This window comes from Python bivittatus, unplaced genomic scaffold (assembly GCF_059951505.1).
Source record: "Python bivittatus isolate LINGU-HERP-01145 unplaced genomic scaffold, Pbiv_v1 ctg000840_np1212, whole genome shotgun sequence".
NCBI classification, from domain to species: Eukaryota; Metazoa; Chordata; class Lepidosauria; order Squamata; family Pythonidae; genus Python; species Python bivittatus.
This window is the reverse complement of record NW_028277113.1, coordinates 46,470,901-46,491,664: the sequence shown is the minus strand read 5'-3', so window position 1 is coordinate 46,491,664 and position 20,764 is coordinate 46,470,901. Positions and strand designations below refer to the sequence as shown.

Sequence of the window (20,764 nt, the reverse complement as noted above, 5' to 3'; positions counted from 1 at the left end):
GAGGTAAGGATGCAGAACTCCTTACAAACAATTGCAAGTTGGTGTTACGAAGATGTCCAAATCTGAAATAATTAAGACTTGTACCAAATTAGGACTATGATAAAACAATTGTTTTGCTTGACTATAAGGAATTTTCTGTCTGGCTGAAGAGTTGCAAAAATTATTTATACTTGTAATGAAGGTTGAAAATAACTTCTTTATATATTTCTTTTCTCTTACTTTACTATATTCTTACTTTTCTTTCTTTTTTTTCTTTATATTTTCTACATTCTTTTTTCCTTTGCACTTTTCACTCTATTCCTCTTTCTTTAAGTTTGTATTACATTTTACTATTGTAATTAAAATCTTAATAAAATTATATATACTGTATATAAAAAAAAGGAATGTTCTATCTGGAAAAAAAATATTTTAGAAATTGTGTGTATGAAGCTGTTTTATAAACGTGAAGGGTACAGTTAATATCTAATGGCCCTTCGTTATTTTACATTTTAAAATCTTTGCTATTTTACATTTTAAAATTTATCTCTTATGAAAACGGACCTTATATGTTTTATTCTCCCTTTTCTCACACAAATGAAAAAACAGGCCCTGGGATACGTTTAAGCAGATATAGTGATTGAAAAATCCAAACAAGAAGTTGTGGTGTTGTTTCGAACTCAAGTATTTCATATGTGTCAGTTTTTAGTTTTATCAGATAATTTGAAGAGGCATTAGGTTTACTACAAAATTTGCAAGAACTTTTAAAAAATAGTAGAATGAAGTGGAAAGAGAACACCTGAAATACCAAAGTAAAACATGGGTTATGTAGTTGGGAAAGTCTGACAGTTACAAACTATTTGAAAGTAAAACACATTAATTTTTCCCTAAGTATTATTTTTCCACTTTCAGTTATTTCAAGTTCCATTTATTCTTTCCAGTAATTGTTGATATATTTTCTAAACTTATGCAGAACATATACATGTTAAAACAGAACCAGAAGATGAAATTGAGACCTTACTACATGAAGTTCTTGACTCACAACTCGGTATGAATGTACCCTAGATCAAATTTTTTAAAATGTATGGATTCTTCCTTTAAAAAAAAATAGCCTAACACTATTTTGATCTATGTAGATAGTTTGTACCACAACTTATTGTTTATTCCTCTGTTATTATTGACAACCATTTATTTCTGAGATGGAAAAATGTTGTGGTGGCTACTCCACCTGTTTTTGCACAGCATATAGAACTTTCCCATGATAAGAGTAAATGTTTGTCTAAACATGCGTAAACATTGTTATGATCCATTGATTTCTATGAAAATAAGATTAGGCCAAATGAAAAATGAGTTTGCATTATGCTGTGAACTTACCCAATGTGAATGAATGAATGAATAGTACACTAATATGTCAAAATTCACCCTTTTTCCAGACTTTGAAATGCAATTATTAATTTTGTAAAAAAACTCAGGTTAAAGAAAGGTATACACAAAAATGTACAGTGGTGCTTAAAGGTTTATGAACTCTTTTGAATTTTCAGTACTTTTGCATAAATACAACCTAAAATGTGATCTGTTCTCCACATAGGTCCTAAAACTAGATAAAGAGAACCCAATTAAACAAATGAGTCAAAAACATTATACTTGTTCATTTATTTATTGAAAAATGGTCCAAAGCTACATATTTGTGTGTAGCAAAAAGTATGTGAACGTTTGTTTTTAGTAACTGAACTAAACATTTCTGATAACTGTTGCTTAGTCCTGCATATCAGCTTGGAGGAATTTTAGCCCATTCCTCCTTACAGAACAGCTTCAACTCAAGGGTGTTGGTGGGCTTCCTCTCATGAACTGCCCACTTCAGGTCCTTCCACAACATTTCTGTAGGATTAAGATCAGGACTTGGACTTGGCCATTCCAAAACATTAACTTTGTTCTGCTTTAACCATTCTTTGGTCATACAGCTTGTGTATTTTGGGTCATTGTCTTGCTGCATGACCCACTTTCTCTTGAGCTTCAGTTCACAGAAGGATACCCTGACATTTTCCTGTAGAACTTGCTGGTACAATTCAGAATTCCTAGTTCCATCAATGATGGCAAGCCGTCCTGGTCCAGAGGCAGCAAAGCAGGCCGAAATCATGATGCTGCCACCACGTTTCACAGATGGGATAAAGTTCTTCTGCTAGAATGCAGTGTTTACTTTTTGCCAAACATACAGTGGGGCAAAAAAGTATTTAGTCAGCCACCAATTGTGCAAGTTCTCCCACTTAAAAAGATGAGAGAGGCCTGTAATTTTCATCATAGGTATACCTCAACTATGAGAGACAAAATGAGGGGAAAAAATCCAGAAAATCACATTGTCTGATTTTTAAAGAATTTATTTGCAAATCATGGTGGAAAATAAGTATTTGGTCACCTACAAACAAGCAAGATGTCTGGCTCTCACAGACCTGTAACTACTTCTTTAAGAGGCTCCTCTGTCCTCCACTCGTTACCTGTAGTAATGGCACCTGTTTGACCTTGTTATCAGTATAAAAGACACCTGTCCACAACCTCAAACAGCCACACTCCAAACTCCACTATGGCCAAGACCAAAGAGCTGTTGAAGGACATCAGAAACAAAATTGTAGACCTGCACCAGGCTGGGAAGACTGAATCTGCAATAGGCAAGCAGCTTGGTGTGAAGAAATCAACTGTGGGAGCAATAATTAGAAAATGGAAGACATACAAGACCATGGATAATCTCCCTCGATCTGGGGCTCCATGCAAGATCTCACCCTGTGGGGGTCAAAATGATCACAAGAATGGTGAGCAAAAATCCCAGAACCACATGGGGACCTAGTGAATGACCTGCAGAGAGCTGGGACCAAAGTAACAAAGGCTACCATCAGTAACACACTATGCCTCCAGGGACTCAAATCCTGCAATGCCAGATGTGTCCCCCTGCTTAAGCCAGTACATGTCCGGGCCCGTCTGAAGTTTGCTAGAGAGCATTTGGATGATCCAGAAGAGGATTGGGAGAATGTCATATGGTCAGATGAAACCAAAGTAGAACCTTTTGGTCTCAACTTGTTGTGTTTGGAGGAGAGAGAATGCTGAGTTGCATCCAAAGAACACCATACCTACTGTGAAGCATGGGGGTGGAAACATCATGCTTTGGGGCTGCTTTTCTGCAAAGGGACCAGGACGACTGATCCATGTAAAGGAAAGAATGAATGGGGCCATGTATCGTGAGATTTTCAGTGAACACCTCCTTCCATCAGCAAGGGCATTGAAGATGAAATGTGGCTGGGTCTTTCAGCATGACAATGATCCCAAACACACCGCCCGGGCAGCGAAGGAGTGGCTTCGTAAGAAGTGTTTCAAGGTCCTGGAGTGGCCTAGCCAGTCTCCAGATCTCAACCCCATGGAAAACCTTTGGAGGGAGTTGAAAGTCCGTGTTGCCCAGCGACAGCCCCAAAACATCACTGCTCTAGAGTAGATCTGCATGGAGGAATGGGCTAAAATACCAGCAACAGTGTGTGAAAACCTTGTGAAGACTTACAGAAAACGTTCGACCTCTGTCATTGCCAACAAAGGATATATAACAAAGTATTGAGATGAACTTTTGATATTGACCAAATACTTATTTCCCACCATGATTTGCAAATAAATTCTTTAAAAATCAGACAATGTGATTTTCTGGATTTTTTTCCCCATTTTGTCTCTCATAGTTGAGGTATACCTATGATGAAAATTACAGGCCTCTCTCATCTTTTTAAGTGGGAGAACTTGCACAATTGGTGGCTGACTAAATACTTTTTGGCCCCATTGTAATACTTTTCATTCAAGCCAAAAAGTTCTATTTTTCCCTCATCCATCTACAGAAGATTCTTCCGATAGCCTTCTGGCCTACCCACATGGTCTTTCGCAAACTCTAGACAGGCAGCAGTGTGTTTTGGGGAGAGTAGTAGCTTTCTCCTTGTAACCCTACCATGCACACCATTGTTTTTCAGCGTTCTCCTGATGGTAGTCTCACGAACACTGACATTTGCCAATGCAAGAGAGGCCTTTAGTTCCTGAGACATTACCCTGGGGTTGTTTGAGACCTCACAAAGTATTGCTCTTGGTGTGATCTTCATTGGTCAACCACTCCTGGGGAGGGTAACAATGGTGTTGAATTGCCTCCGTTTTTACATGATCTGCCTGACAATGGACTGGTGGAGTCCAAACTCTTTGGAAATAGTTTTGTAACCTTTTCCAGCTGGTGAGCATCAACAGCTTTTTTTTTGAAGGTCCTCAGAAATCTCTCTTGTTTGAGCCATAACACACTTCTGCATATCTGTTGCAAAGGCCACTTTGATTGTGAATATCCAGAGTTCTGTTGTTTAAATAACGTAGGACCTGTCACATTCACCCCTGATTATTATCCCATTGATTGAAACACCTGAATGTGTGGCTTTGGATCATTTTCCTCAATAAATCAATGAACAAGTGTAAATGTTTTTGATTCATTTGTTTAATTGGGTTCTCCTTATCTAGTGTTGGGACTTGTGTGGAGAACAGATCATGTTTTAGGTCATATTTATGCAGAAATATTGAAAATTCAAAAGGGTTCACAAACTTTTAAGTACCACTGTATATGCTATTAAAATAGGAAAGATGCAATCTGTTTCTCTCTTTTAAATGGATGTTTGACAATGAAATTGAGGCTGTTTATTGGATTTCAAAATCTTTCTTCTCTAATATTTTTCAAAATTTTAAGAAAAAGGTGAAATAGATGAAGACCATGAAGAAACAGATTTTCAGGAAGAGGAAGAAAAAGAAGACAATAATGAAGCATCTGAAGAACCCACAACAAAGCAGAGTTATGATGAAGAAATAGAAGATAAAATGCCTGAAATACCAGAAAGATCAAGCTCTATCCAAGAAGGTATCTCAGTTGTAAAGAAAAGCAAATATATTTCTCAGATAACTATGTAGCATTTAATTTTCTGAACCAATTTAGGGAGGCATTGTGTTCATTGTAGTTGTTCACTTAGACCTTTCTGATGCTGTCTATGGTATAGTTTTCTCTATAATTATTTACTGTTGTTAAATTGTTTAATTAAATTATTTATGCCTTTAAGTCAGTCTTGACCCCTGGCAACTAGAGGAACAATTGTTTTGGGCAATATTTTTTCAGAAATGGCTTGCCGGTACCTTCTTTCTAAGGCTAAGAGAGAGTGAGTGGCCCAAAGTCACCCAGCTAGCCCAGCACCTTTAACCACTACACCAAACTGGCTCTCATACATACATATGTACACACACACACACACACACACACACACCGTATATATTAGCATATATTGAGTCTGGATGAGGCAAAACAGACTTCGGTTCAATCCTAACAAGACTGGCTGGGGCTGTTTGGACCCCCAGGGTGAGGGATGTTACCATCCTTGGTCGTGGATGGGGCTGTGCTTCCCCATTCAAGACTGGTGCACATCTTGGGGGTCCTTCTGGACTCGCAGCTACTGCTCAAAGAGCAGGTGGCAGCAGTGGCCAGGAGGGCCCTTGCACAGGTTTAAACTCATGCTTGAATTGATTTTACACTTAGATAAAGACATGAGAGTGCAAGAAAAGAAGGATTGCAAGAAAACTTGCATAGTTCTAAGACTCATTCACAATCCTTGAATTCTAACACCAGTATATTGTCTGTGCCTAGAGTTTAATTTAGTAAATCTGAAATTTGGCAGTATTTTCTGTAATCTTTGTATGTATTTAAAAAGAAACCTTTTACTTTCAGAACCTGCAAGTCCCTACCAGCCCGGAGATCATGAAGTAGATGATGCTGACACTGATGGTATCTGTCTTTCATAACTGCTTTGTAGTGGCACAGAGTGACATAGTAATGAATGCAGATGTGAACCGCAAATTGTATTCAACACATTCAGTGAAAAGTTTCATATTGAGAAAAAGTGAATACATTCATCTAAAGTTTTGATAAAAGTTTCAACAACTTAATTACAACTTAAAATCAATTTACTTTTATGTTATTTTAAGTGAAATTTATGACTGAGAAAAGGTTAATTAATAGACTAGGAAAAGGCACACACACATGGGCTGTCCATGCAAGATTTGTCAGTGCTCGAATCTCACATACATGGAATTGATACTGTGAGTACTAGTGCACCGGACAATTCAATATAACTATATAAGTGTTTGTGGAATATTTTCTTCCAGGAAACTGGACTCATATAAGTTCTGCTCCAATATGGATTAGTCATGTTTTGTCTCACTAATTTCATTGGATATACTATAAACATTACTATATCTGTATCAAACACATATTTCTTTCTCATTACCTTATTTCCCTGAATTCTTTGACTTTTAACTAGAGATTGGCAGCAGCAACATTTAGCATCTCCTGTCCTGGCAGTATATTATTGGGTTTTATTAATATAATATGGCATTCCTAATTTTCAGTTTCAAACAAAGATTCTCATGTGGAAGAAGGCACATATGAGCCAGAAATCCCAGGTATGTCTGATTTATATTCATATAACATCTTTAAGGAACATGATTTGTAACAACAAATTATAAGAGTATACATAATAGATTTGTCAAGAAAAAGTTTTCTTTTTACTTCCTTTAATTGTATAGTCTGACTTTTCTATTTAAATGACCTAGCATAATGAGTATCTTGCTTGTTTTTGGTCACAAAAGATGGTGCTGACAGAAAAAGGTTAAATCTACTTCTTCTAGCTAGGAGGCTGGGGTTAATACTTCTTCCTGAATTTAGAGGAAACTCCTTTCAGTTGCATGCACTGACTTCAGCCTGTAATTTTCTCAGCTCCATCTTAAGAGGGAGAACAACAACAAAAAAAAGTTGGAAAGAATGTGGAAGAGAGAATTGTTCATGTTCCCATTCCTGTGTGTTATGTCAGTAGCAAGTTTTTTTGTTATTACAGTGAGTGAAGAAGTTAAACTAGAGTCCTGAAGTCAGTGCATGCAGTTTAAGGGAGGTTGCTTCCTCCAAAGATTAGGAAGAAGTCTTAAGCCTGAAGATGTGGAGTTCCTTTTTTCTTGACAGGTCCACCTTTGGGGGACCAAAAGATACTTCATGGTATCATAAAATTGTGATAATTTCTTTCTTCCTTGAAAGAATGTGACTTAGCAGGAAAGACAGCATGCGCACTCAGTCTTTTGGGCTACTCCAAGGATTCTGGCCATTTCCAGTTTTCTGAATCAAATGGAAATAAATGAAATCTATACAGTTACTTATTAGTAATGTGAAACTATGTATAAGTATCTGGAATGGTAACTGGCAGTTGGGGAGAAAATTATTTTACATGTTTCAACAAAAGATAATAATTGCAATCAATACTGTAACACATCTGAGTAGTGAGTACAAGTAAGGAGCGTGTCCGTGAAAAAACAGTGGCTTTCAGCCCTTCAGGAGTCAGTATGATACTTAACGGAGTCATGATGTTCATCTTTTGTTATATCTGCCTCTGATAGGATATAGATCCTAAACAAGACTACATAGCACCATGTTTCTTACAAATCTTACTATTCTGTTCATTTGCAGAATCTTTTCCAGAAGATACAGAACAGCATGACTATGTAGATGAATTTGGTATGTTTTTTCATGACTTTCTAATAAAATTTCAACAGCGATTATCAGCATGGCATTGTTTTTCATAACTCGTCTGTCATATCAAACAAATGAAACCATATTTTAAGACTCTTTCAGTAAATGCTAGCTTGCTTATGCTTTCCCAAAGTATTACCCCATTTGGCTGTATATAAATTCTGCGGTTATTTCATGTTTACATAGACACTTTCCAGCTGATTGGTATCTTATGTTGATGGAGATCTGTTTTGTTTGCTACACACATGGGAGAGATGCAGAGAAACAATGCATGTAGCACTGAGTGGGTAGGAAAGGGCTGGCTCATCAAGTTTGCAAAACCTAATATGTCAGTGCAAATAAATTCCCATGCCAAACCAACTAGAAATACAGAAGCGGCCAAAGATATTGGTACCTCTCCACTTTTTCCCAAAGAATCCCAATTTGCCATGAAATAAGTTGAAACTGACACAGGTAAATGGCATCTATCATTCTTTATTCCAGAGTCCATAGAGCAGACACTATGCTTTTGATGTATGACTTAACATATTCTTGTAAATAATGAAACAAATGAAAATGGCATTGACATAAAGATTTATGTTTCTAACATATGATCTACTTTGTCTGTAACAATAGAAAACATTAATTCATAACAATTGTGCCACTCAGTGTTTAATTTTAAGTTATGCAATCTTTTTTTAAATTAGAGAGTGAAGACTTCACTGAAACTCAGGATACAGGTATGTAGATTCTTACCTACTGTGCATTAAATCCTTATGTAATTGTCTCTAGTCTTTTCAACATTTGGATGTAAATTGGCCAGAAATGTATTTAATGCATTCCTCTGCCGTTTCAAAAATTGGGAGTTCATTGAGTCTTTCATGTGTGATTTTACTCACATAGAAAAAAAAGGTTTTTTTCCTGAAAGATTTTCAATTGCAAGAAAATCAGATAAATACTATCAGCATTTTTTCAATATAGGAACTGTTCTGTTGCTATAATTCTAATAATTGATTTATATTTTATTTGTAAATTTATAAAACAGAGCACTGATGACCAATTTTTTAATGTAATTTTTTTTATGCAAATCTGTTCTGTTCCAAATTGTGGCCTCTTGAATCCATTCCTTTCCTGCATGTTATTCAACTACATCTTTGTAAGAGTCTCAGGCTTTAATATATGCAGTCTCTGTTTATGCAGCATAGAACACATTTTCTTCATCTGTGAATTCTGTATCTGTATTTTCTTTTCAAGTAGATTATAATGGTAGTCTTATTTCAGATACAGAACATTTAATTGAACATTCTTATAAAAATAGGCAAAGTGATAACATAATACTTACTGTAATTAGAACAAAGAATTGTGGCTGTTACTGAAACATTTATTGCTGGATTGCAGGTACCCTACTTAGCAGCAGCTGCAATGCTTACTTTCAACTCCTACATTTTAAAAAAAACACAAAAAGCACAGCCAAACAGGAAATTGTACATATTCTTACCTATTTAATATTAGTATGATGACTGTATATGTATATTTTGTATATGCTGTATACAGTAAGTATAGGAAACTTCAGTTAATTAAGGATTCTTATGAGGATGTATAAAGTGAAATAAAACATATACATTAAATATAAAATATGTAAAAACAGCTATTGAATACAGTGGTAAGCAAGGACTCTTGAACAGTACTATCTTCCAAGTAGAAACATAATAACATTTTAAGGGGATCAGTAGAAGCAATACAATATTCAAACCTCAAAAATATAATCAATCAAAAGCTCTACTTATAAAGCGTTTCCAGCTACAGTTACATGCACTTTTAAATAAGCTACATGCAGAAGTGTTTTTATTTGGCTAACTTTGTTTTCCTAAAACCTCAAAGTTTTTTTTTCTTGCAATAAATCTACAGAATCAATTGATCACATTGAACAAAGACCTGAAAGTAAGTATAAAATTGTCGTTTTTATTTCTGGGGATTTTAGGGCAATACGTTATTAGGAAATATTCTTTTGCAGCTTTCATTCTTTGGTCCAAAGAGATTAGTGACATGGTTACTCCCATCTTCTTTTAATGCAAAGATTCACACAAGCAAAGCAGGTAAGACTGACACTGACATACACTATAGGTAGCCAAATATATTTTGATCCCTGAGGAACAAGAACCAAATGATACCTAGTTTGCAGGGGCAATTGCTTGGGAAAGATAAAAAAATCTAGATGGGACTGCAACCATTGCATTCCATAGTTGATATTCACGACTGTATAGGCTATTGCTCTTTAGCGACCCATCCCAACATAGATGAGTGTATGCACAGGTACTTGTATCAGTAGTGGCCTTTCAGGTATTCTGGTACAAGCCATGGAGAACTTTACATGTCAGTAGCAGCATACTGAATTGAGATTAAAAAGTAGGAAGCTACTCACTGGCTCTTCATTCTGCCGCAGTCGTCGGCTCTGCTCAGTTCACCATTTCTTCCCCAGAAGTCCAGCCTCGTGAAATTTAATAGGCTGTATTTTCAAGTAGGCATGCAGATAGAGCTACACAAAAAGAAAATAAATAACGAATGTTCCTTGAAAGCATTGGTGGTTCTTTCCAGTGGTTCAGGAAGAAAGAAAACGTAGAACAGGAATAAACTAAAGATTTGAAGTTAGCTGTAGAACTGTACAAATCCCCATCCCATCCCATCCCTCCCCGACCCCCAAAATGGAACCCCGTTGTGGAAAAAAAAGTTATTTCTCTTACCAGCAATAGATGATTGTTCAACATGTTGAATTATTTGAGTGCTTCAAGTTTTGATAAATAAATGAAATTTCCTTTTTTAAAAGGATTGTTGAATAAACTTTAAACTGGATAATCACCATGACAGGCACTGGTTTTCCTGCTGTTACTTGTTTAAACAAGCTGAGATGAAAATTATGGCCAAATGTAAAGTCTTTTACATATATTAGTAAAAAGTGAAACAATATATTTTTATAATGTATTCTGTTGTTTATAATGTTTGTAAATGCTGTAAGCTGTCCAGAGTCATATATTTTAGATGTGCAGCTTTATAAATTAAATATTACCACTAAAAGTATCAGGAAAAAACTTAATGGCCACATTAGCCATTTTGGATGGCAAAAGCACGACCTTATTAACTTCAGAAAGAATCCAAAGAAGAATCATTGTTAAAATACGTCTTCAGAATTTTCCATAACTTATCTAAATTAGTCTCCGTTTAAGTTAGCTGTTCTACTTCTATGTTATATAATTTATTACTAGAGATGTTATTGCTTCCTTAGGTAATGCAGATGGTCCAGATTCTGTTACTGAACCTATTAAATCAGGTATATATCCATCATGAATTATCTAAGATAAAAAAAATTGGAATTGAAATTATTAATTAGTGTAAAAGTTTTGTTAAGTTTATTTATATGCAGTTTTATATAAACATTTTTGGAATAAATGAGTGCAGTACTGCAAGAAAACTTTACTGTATAATTTGGAATCAATGGAGATAGACATTTTTCACATTTTGACAGTTTTATCCGAGTTCAGTTATCCTCTGGCAAGCCCTGCAGTTATTTGGATAACACTTGTATATTACTTGATAACTATTTCTGTTTTATCTGTTTGAATGTTTGTAAATAAGCATGGATTTTCCAATTATTATGTGTGAAGTCCTTGGGAATAAATTTGCAGTTAATCCTTACTTGGGTGGGAAAAAAGAGGGTATCATATCCCTCTTTATGAGTTGTCAGGAAAAGCAGAAAAAAACAGCAAATTTATGCCTTGACTTTAGAGCTATCTGAATGAATTAAGAGACAGAAATTTGTAATGTGTTTACTGAAAGCAGATTATATATGAAATTGTATTCTTTTGCCAACTATTTGGCATGAGTCAGATTATTGCAGAGATTTAGCCCTGGGACCCAATCTTCAATATGTATAAAGGAGCAGAAAGAGGGTGAAATTTGAGTGGAGAGAAGGCCAGCAGGGAACAATGTGTATTAGTCACTTTAACAGCAAGGGATTGAGTGGGAGAAACTAGCATCACATTTCCTACCCACCATTTCATTTTCCATTGCCTATGCATATGTTAAATGTTATGGAACATTTAAAATTCCCATGCCCACCTGACCGCTGAATCTTTTAGTTTCTGCTAATGCTAAAGGTGCTATATGAGCCAGTAGACCAGACCCCTATCTTTGTTGGGGCTTTATGGTTCCTAATTGTCTTCTCTTTTGTATTCAATCTCATGTTACATGATTAGGCAAATCATGCCATAATCATTACTAGTCAACTTATCCATTTTGTTTTAAAATAATCAGACATAGAAGCAGTTGGTTCATATTTGCTTGTTTATGGAAGGTCAGTATTCTAAAAATTGATTTAAAGAACTGTGTGTATACATTACTGAAAAGATAGCATGCACTTTTAAAAATGTATTTATTGTGCTGATTCTGTGTCTGCTTGGTAAATGTTTGCATATTTTTAATGCCTCAAGAGCTGACCTTTGAATAAAGATCACTTATTGCTTATTACTGAAGTCAAGCTACCTTTAAGAAAATATTTATCAGCAAAAACATCCAGTGATGATAGCTCACTGCCTTAGTACAAACAGAAAGTAATAGTATGATAAGAATTAAATTTTAGAAAAATTCGTGGCACTTGCATTTTATATTCCCTTATTGTGTAAGAAGTATAGAACATCATCCACATTGATTTCCAGTGATTTTGAAAGCAGCCATGTGATATACTGATTATAAATCCAAGAGTAGAGAAATTCAGGAACACCTGAATATAATGTTCAATATTACCTCTCTGTATTTTAGATTTCCATGAACAACTAATAAACATTGGGTATCCCTTATTATTTATTTCACTACAATCTATATCTTTTGATTAATCTATCCCTGATAATTTCAGAATAAGGTTACATATATTGTAATCCATATTAAACATCAGTTTCTTTTATTGAAATTACTGAGTCTATTTCAAGAAGCAAGCATACATAATTTTAAGACACCATATATTTCTTTCAACTTGTTTATAGTACATGAGAAGAAACATACAGAGGATCATGTGGCTGCTCAACCACATGAGACAGGTTAGTACAATATTTGCCCATTTAAACTAGTACATTGTATATAATAGCATATGGATGTGACCAAAACTGCTACAAAGATATGTAAATATATTTTCTGCTTTTATATTTACATGGCATGAGCAGAATTATTTTATAACAAAGTTTTTTTTTTTAAAAATGAAACATGCATAGTTACTCACTAGCTTTTCATACATTTACGGTGTCCAGTATTCCTTTGAAGATTGTTTATCGTTGCTATCTAATTTGGCAGTATAGCTTTTAAGTTAAAAGAGTAATAATCCAAATGTCTTCTGAAGAAAAATCATGTTAAAGAAAATTATTAATCTTGCTTTCTAGTAGGGTTGTATTTTTTCCATTTTGTACATTCATAAATGCACAAATCAACTTTTTGTGAATGGTGTAATATCCATTATTAAAGAAAAATTCTGAAAACAGTGGTTGCATTCCTTTTAGTTCATGACTATATTAGGGTTACTTTTTAAGCAACAAAACTACATACAATACAAGTTGTCCCTGAGCAGTAAAATTGCAGCTTGAATGTAAATAGTAGCGCATGGCCATTGTGGAATAACTGTTAAATATGGTGATCTATCTGTGGATCATTTCCTTTCTGTGTAGGAATTTCATCCTATTTGAATCATCCCAATTTTGGCAGAATTTTACCTTTCTTTGCCATGCAGAGCCTAAATATATTTGCACCATTTCAGTTCTGAGAAATAAAGGTATTATGACAATCCTAAGAGATTGTAAAAAAGTCTGTAAACTTGTGTCATAATAATTGACTAAAAAATCTTTGAATTACAGAAGTTCCTGTTCAAGCAGAAGATTATTCAGAGGATGATGTAACTGGTAAGTCATATCTTCAGATTCTTATTTTTAATTAAAATTAACTTTCACGCTGTGCTTACAAAACCCATTTTAGATAAAACTAGAAAGAAAACTCATAAGCAGTTGTTTGAGCTTTGTAGTGGAAGTTGAAAAGATAAAACAGTTTTTTTCTTGAGAAACATAGCATTTAATAAAAAAGCTGACTGTAGACAAATTTGTTATAACATTGATTAGTCTTTAATAATGGTATAGATAAAACTACTGAAATCTGGTTAAAGGAGGCCTGCCTTGGAGTCTTTGGATTGGACAAAAATTATTCAGAAAAAAATAAGATATGTATAAAGTGGGATCATAGATGACATTAAACAGGTATCTTATTGCAATGAAGATCACACGTGTATAGAAGAGTGTTAAGTTGTGCTCATTTTTGGGAGCTACTGAACTGCAATAGAAACTTTTTGGATCTTATTCCATAATGAATTTCTGTTTAATTTTAAAAAATATACTCCCAGAAAGTACATAGTGACATTACAAGGTGTTCTTTGAGCCCAGAAATTCAGTTTACTTCTTGATAAGGCAAGTAACAGCATAATTATATACTACAGCATAATTTACAAGTAGTCCTTGATTTACGACCATTCGTTTAGCAATCATTCAAAGTTTCGACAGCACTGAACGAAGCGACTTATGACTGGCATCTGAAGTTATGGCCATTGCAGCGCCCCCACGGTCACATGATCAAAATTCAGGCACTTGGCAGCCTGCCTACATTTATGACTGCAGGGGCACTTCAGCTCCCCTACCTATCTTCCCTCCCATCTCCACCCTTTTGGGTGCCCTGTACAGTGGCATTCCTTGGTGGCAGCGCTGAGGCTGAATTAGAGGCCCAGGGCCTTCAGCAGTCTCAGACAGCCACCACCATCCCCAGGGCTTTACTTCAGTCCCAGTGCAGCCAGCACTGCTGCTGAGGAGTGCCGCTTCAAGCCCGTGCCATGACTACTCCAGCACCTCAGTGCAAAGCTCCCACTGCCCTGAAAATCATGCGCCCCATTCTTGTGATGCCTTGGAAGACTTCAGAATCTTTCCAAAGGTTTTCCAAAGTAGTGCAGGAATGGGGCATGCAATTTGGAGAACAGCGTAAGTGGCTTTGGGAAGAAGGGCTGGTGCGGCCAGCAGCTGCCTTGCATAAGGCTGGGCGTTTCTCATAAGCAGGGAGGAAAACAGTGAAGGTCACCTGGGTATGGTAGGGCCTGCGGAGTGCAGGGTGGTGGGGTAATTGGGGCTTTGTGCTGTGGTGCTAGAGTAGCTGTCCATGACGCAGGGCTTGAGGCAGCACACCTCAGCAGCAGTGCTGGCTGCACTGGGACTGAAGTAGAGGCCTGGGGACAGTGACGGCTGGCTGAGATTGCTGAAGGCTCCGGGCCTCTAATTCAGCCCCAGCGCTGCTGCTGCTGCCAAAAAATGCTGCTGTGCAGGGCACCCAAAAGGGCAGAGATTGGAAGGGAAGATAGGTGGCTGGGGGGAATTGAAGGGAAGGCAAGTATGGCAGGGCAGGAGAAATATGAGGTACTCGCCTAACAATGGTGCTGGCCTGGCCTAACAACCGCAACTAAGACTACTGGAACTTCCGTTGCTAAGGAGTGTGGCCATGTGATGTTTTGTCTAATGACTGCATCACTTAGCAATGGAAATTCTGGTCCCAATTGTGGTCAAAAGTCAAGGACTACATGTATTGCCTCTCCTGCATTTGCTGCACTTTTCCATCATCTACTGCTAAATAGCAAAAGCATCTCAAATCTTGTTAGGTATGTTGCTCCCGTTAGTATGAATTGTAGGCAGTACTTTAATAAAGTGTGGGCCCACGTGGCCAGGCAGTTTAATGAGTATGAACACATTGTTCTGTCTAAACATGGGATTCTTTCCTATAGATTTAGCCTGCTGCTAAAAAGTTGATTGTCAATCAAGAGAAATTATGTAATCAGCTTCCTCTAAATAACCATGTCAGTTTTGCATGTTTTTCAGCATTGGAAAGTACAGTGATCTGAAATTCCGTACACTCCTTTCATTTTCTGTATTCTTTCTCTTTACTACAAATTTTGAATTTGCTACTTTTCAACTGTTTATCACTGAAAAGTAGGTTAACATCTTACAGACCTTCAAGAGCTGAAGTGAAATTGCTCTTTAATCAAATTTTTATATTGCATTCTCCATGTGAGAGAGGCATATTATGGTTACAGGGTGTTGGTTGGTGTTTTTCACATCAAATGGTCATTTATTCTCTAAAAAACTATTATTGTTTGAATAGTTAGTGCTCACAAAAGATTTTTTTTTCTTTAGGAGCATTGTTTCTTTAAATTTTAAAAATATTTTTAACCTTAATTTTAAATTACTGAATTGCATTGCATTTAAAATCAGCTCATATTTACACAGAGCCAATAAATAATTTTTGCCTCAAATACTGCCCTTTTATTCTCACTGCAGTTCTACTAATAAATAAAATGTATAAATCCCAGATTAGTAGTAATAAGAATCTACATCTTGGCAATTTTATCCATCTTGGTATGGATCATCCATACTACTAAACAGTAATAGTTTAGTATGGGTAGTCCTCATTCAGCAACTACAATTGGGACCAGCAACTCTGTTGTTAAGCGAAGTGGTCACTAAGTGGGAAATGATGCAATCAGGACTGTGCTGTGATGGACTGGGATGGTGGGAGGGGAGTAAAGAATGTGCTCTCATCTCCAGAGGAGCGAGGAAGAGATAAGCGGAGGGGACTGGCACCGCCCTAAGAAAATCCATCGGTGTGAACTGGCTGAGCCTGGGAACTGGTTTCATTCTGGGAACATTCTTGTTAAGGGGTGTAGCTAATAAACCTTGCTGGATTGATTCTGCATGGTCTCCTGGAGTTACTTGGGCTAGGCCTGACATGTGCTTTCCTTTTCCCCACTCCCCTACCCTTTGGAATGCTTCCCCCCCACCCCCACAGTGCTGGGATAGCCAGTTAGAAACTGACAAGACTAATCAGTTTCACACCTTTGGCTTTTGTTTGCCTCCTAAACATCCCTGCCCTTTGGAATGCTCACCTGGTCTCTGGGATACTTAGCAAGAAGGGAATTAATGTTTGTATTTACATCCATTGGAGAGGAAGGGATTACAAGCAGGCACACAGTGGGGAATATACATCAAAAACAATGCATTGGAACTGGTAGCCGCAAGTACACTCGGCAAATAGCCGGCATATTCCCCATTGTGTGCCTGCTTACTCTCTTGAAATCCCTTCTCCAATCTCTCCACTCTGTGACTGGTGTGTGTGTGTGTGTGGACGGGTGAGACACAGGAGAAATTGCCTATAGAAATCACTTTTTTTCACTTTTCTTTTTCTGTCCACCCCCCAGCTAAAAAGATTTTGGCTGTATATATAAACTCCTAATTTATGTATGAATATATCTTCTTATAATCAAGGGCAAGTGGTTTACAGAGAATAGCTGTTAGAGTGTTATTAGTGGCTTTGGAATGTAAAGTTGGTGTTTATTTTTTCATTACATTTATTGTTGTAAATAAACTTGATTTTTTAAAAGTCTCACCACGTATATTCAGTATCTATATGTATGGATTTACATGTCTCTGAACAATATAAGAATGAAAAATGTCTGAATCTCATTTTAGAAGTTGTAATATATTGTATAAGTTAGTCAGGAAAAGACAAAATATCAATATAGCAGTTTCAAGTATTCAAAATACTTACATGACTTAGGACAGTTTGCATTTATGACATAGTTTCTTCCTCCAGTATAAGTGCTGAGGAATATGTTAGGGAGACCGTTCTACTTAGGGCATAACCTGCTCTAAATTGGCTACTGTGAGAATAGAATGCTGGACTAGACAATTCCTTGGAAGAATCCAGGAGAGCTGTTACCTTCTTAACTAGAGGTGCCTAGTGAAGTTGAGCTGATGTGAAAGCTTTGTGGGCAGCCCAAAGAGTAGTTGTTATGCATTTCAACCATTTTGGTGACACAGCTCCTCCTACGGTATCCTATTGTATTATATTACAGTGATCTGAATATAAATGTTTAGTTTCAGTTGCAACTGGCTGATATTTAAACCTTAATTGGCACGTGGATTTGTAGCTCCACTCCCATCATTTATTTCAAGACCCCAGGAAATAAGCTACTTATATTTCTGTTGCTTGGTCCTGGGACATCAGTAATGGTTCCATATCGGATGCTGTCACTACCCTTGTACAGACATCTTGTTTAATCCAGTTCCTGTACCCATTTAATCTGTTTAATCCCTGCCATTCCCTGCTTGGGTGTTTGCCTTGACTCTTTGTTGCTGACACAGTTGCTGAAGCATTTGAAGCGATGCCTCCTTTATATGAAAAGTTTGACATGGTAGAACAGAGGACAGTGTGAACAGTGTTTGCTTAATTTTACATTTTGTATTTGAATATTGATTTGCCACCTTTTCTATGTCTTCATGTTAATTTTTTTTTAGATCGGTAGCTGAAATAATAAGTTATGACTTGGAGACTAATTCCAGTCTATGTGTTTTCAACTTCATTTTTCCTTATGCCCTTCAATATACATATAACCCATTTTTTTTTTCAAACATTCTGCCACAATTCCTGAGATTTTTTTAAAAAAAAACTGAAGTAGAACTATATAGAGGATAGACAAGTCTTGCTATAATGCCAAAGACAGTCTCTCCCATATGCAAGTGATTGCCATTTACTTTCCTCGAGAGGAAATGAGGATTTCAGAAAACATCTTGTCATAAGCTAAATTTGTCCATCCTTCTGTAACATTGGGTACTCTAGGTTTCATTAACAGTTTTCCTTCCATGTGCACTTTTCCCATCATAATGATGGATGTTTTTTTAATATGTGTCTAATAAGTATATTGGAGAGAGGTGGGGTGAGAGATTCTTGGGTTTCTGTGATCATGTTAAGTCCCAAAGGACTTCCTTTAATTCTGTTATTGCCTACCTTTTCCCCTAGATAGCAACTTTGTGTTTAATCAAATAGTATTTCTAGTAACAGATAACTAAATTAAGTATATTACAAAGTTGCATATTTATATTAAAGATTATTTCTCAATCATCTGTATCATGGTTGGTCCTCTAATTTAGATCTCCCCTTATTTTTTCAGATACTTAACGCTTCAAAAAGACTGTCCCTACATCAGGAGGACCAGCCTAAACCATATTCTACCCAGTGGCAGCAGATGTTTGTTAGAGACTTTCTGTGACATAATTAATGGAATTCAGTAAATTAGTGGTGGGTGGTAAACACTAAAAGGTGTTTCACAAGTGACTTTATAAGACCATTCCATTTAGAAATTCCATTTTGAATTCATTTCTCATCACTATTAATATGGTATAAAAATTTAAAACCTTTTTGAAAGCACATAATATGCAGAGCAAATTCTTTTCTTAAAACAATATAAGAAATGCAAAAGACTGTCACTTCTGAAACTTCCTAAAAAACTGAAGGAATACATAGCACAGTTGACCTTTTAGTATGCCAATCAATTTTAGCATTTATTTAGAATCCTAATATACACTTTTAATTTTTTTGTAGCATTTAGTATACAACATGTTTTTTTAAAATTTCTCCCCTTATTAGTGGACAGTTGTATCTGAATCTTATATGTGGTGTTCACATAATTGTAAATATGCTATTTATGATGAAACAATAAATTATGGACATAATCCGATTTTACAAAGTTTAAACATGTGATCGAAATATTTACATATATTTACATGCCTTATGGCCAACACTAGTGAAATAGGACTGTGAAACAATTTTGACTTGGACTTCTACATACTAACTTTGGATGCCGTTATTTATCTGACATTTAACTCAGTATATGCAGATAAAGCAAATACTTTAATCATGGACCTATTCCAAGAGGATCACTAAATATATTTTTCACATTTTTTATGTTTTGATGGACTGATTCTTCTAATGAAACTTTAATATTAAAGCACAAGAGTTTTCTTTTTCCTTTTGGCCTCAATATTGTCTCTGCTACAGTTTCAATAAACTGCCAGCCAATTAGATATTGATATTACATAAGTGATGTCCTTGTAACTTCTTATAATAATAGAACTTCTGGAATAAATAAGATTATTCAAGAGTAAATGATTTTAGGCTTACAGTTTAATTATTAGTGCTGACACATGCTTTACCAAAAATTGTTCATTACATACATTTCTTAATAAAATACTTATTCTGCTTACAAATTAAGGTGAATATTAACTGAGATAGTGTGTTAGAGAATTGTTCCTCAGTGCTGCTGCATAATTTAAAGGTATTCTTGCTTTGAAAAAATAAAAAGCAGTTACATTTCAAACTGAGATATTGGTAGGAAATACTTACATATCATTTGAATCTTTGAGAGTTCACTAGAACAGCAGTAGAATATGTGGCTTGTATACTTTAGGTAGAGAATGGATTTAACTTGATTTAAAAAAAATAAAAATAAATGCAGTGCATTTTTATTATGTTGAAATCCAAGATACTAAATAAGGACTACATAGTTTGAGTGTGTATGTAGTGCATATCAGGTATTTCTGTGCGCTTGTTCTCTTCCTCCCTCAGATCCTTCATCTATGCATGAAGGATCTTCCATAAGCTGTAACAGCCTATTCATTGTGTATATACAGGCACTGTGGCAAATGAGAACACTCTGCTGGAAGGATTATGCCATATTCATTTATAATAGTTAGGAAACAATCTGTTAATGCAAATTAAGGCAAAGTGTTATTCTTCATGGAACTAAAATTGCATATTTCTAAATGACAGCAATACTTTTTATAAAGCCATATTTTTAAGAATAATTAAGATTATTTTGGGTGAAATAAATCACATTTTTGTACAACAACTCTGTATTTTTCAAATGCTGGGATAAGATGATTGTGCTGTGATCATATTTTCTGTTATATGACTTTATGATTTTCTTGTTTACATGAGCGTGCCATGGAGTCAAGGTGAAGGGGACTATTAAAATATGTACCTTTTCTTCTGTGTTAACATTTGCTGCAATAAAATACAGAAGAACTTTTCATTGATGGAGTCATTATTTTCAAAAATATTGACATGTACTTTAGTGATTGGTCATTAAATCATTATAAAGCTCAGAAAAAAATCAGGAGAAAGGCATTGCTAGAAACAATTCACGGAGCCCATAAGAAAAATAAAACATAATATGGTATTAACTGTATTACTGCCATAATATGCCTTGACCTGTATTGTACTAAGGATATAACTGAAACTGAT

At 35.7% G+C, this 20,764-nt stretch overlaps 1 protein-coding gene across 5 annotated transcripts in view; it reads left to right on the top strand.

Moving 5' to 3' along the window:
* The window catches only part of ASPH (aspartate beta-hydroxylase), a 118,399-nt gene that overhangs the window by 50,433 nt on the left and 47,202 nt on the right, over nt 1-20,764 (top strand). For all 5 annotated transcript variants that reach the window (XM_088130762.1, XM_088130759.1, XM_007421873.4 and 2 more), the window contains 10 exons: nt 950-1,024; nt 4,718-4,885; nt 5,741-5,797; nt 6,421-6,474; nt 7,526-7,573; nt 8,275-8,307; nt 9,476-9,508; nt 10,848-10,892; nt 12,601-12,654; nt 13,459-13,503. In XM_088130762.1, coding sequence (XP_087986888.1) covers nt 950-1,024; nt 4,718-4,885; nt 5,741-5,797; nt 6,421-6,474; nt 7,526-7,573; nt 8,275-8,307; nt 9,476-9,508; nt 10,848-10,892; nt 12,601-12,654; nt 13,459-13,503 — 612 coding nt within the window. The remainder of the gene's footprint in view (nt 1-949; nt 1,025-4,717; nt 4,886-5,740; nt 5,798-6,420; nt 6,475-7,525; nt 7,574-8,274; nt 8,308-9,475; nt 9,509-10,847; nt 10,893-12,600; nt 12,655-13,458; nt 13,504-20,764) is intronic.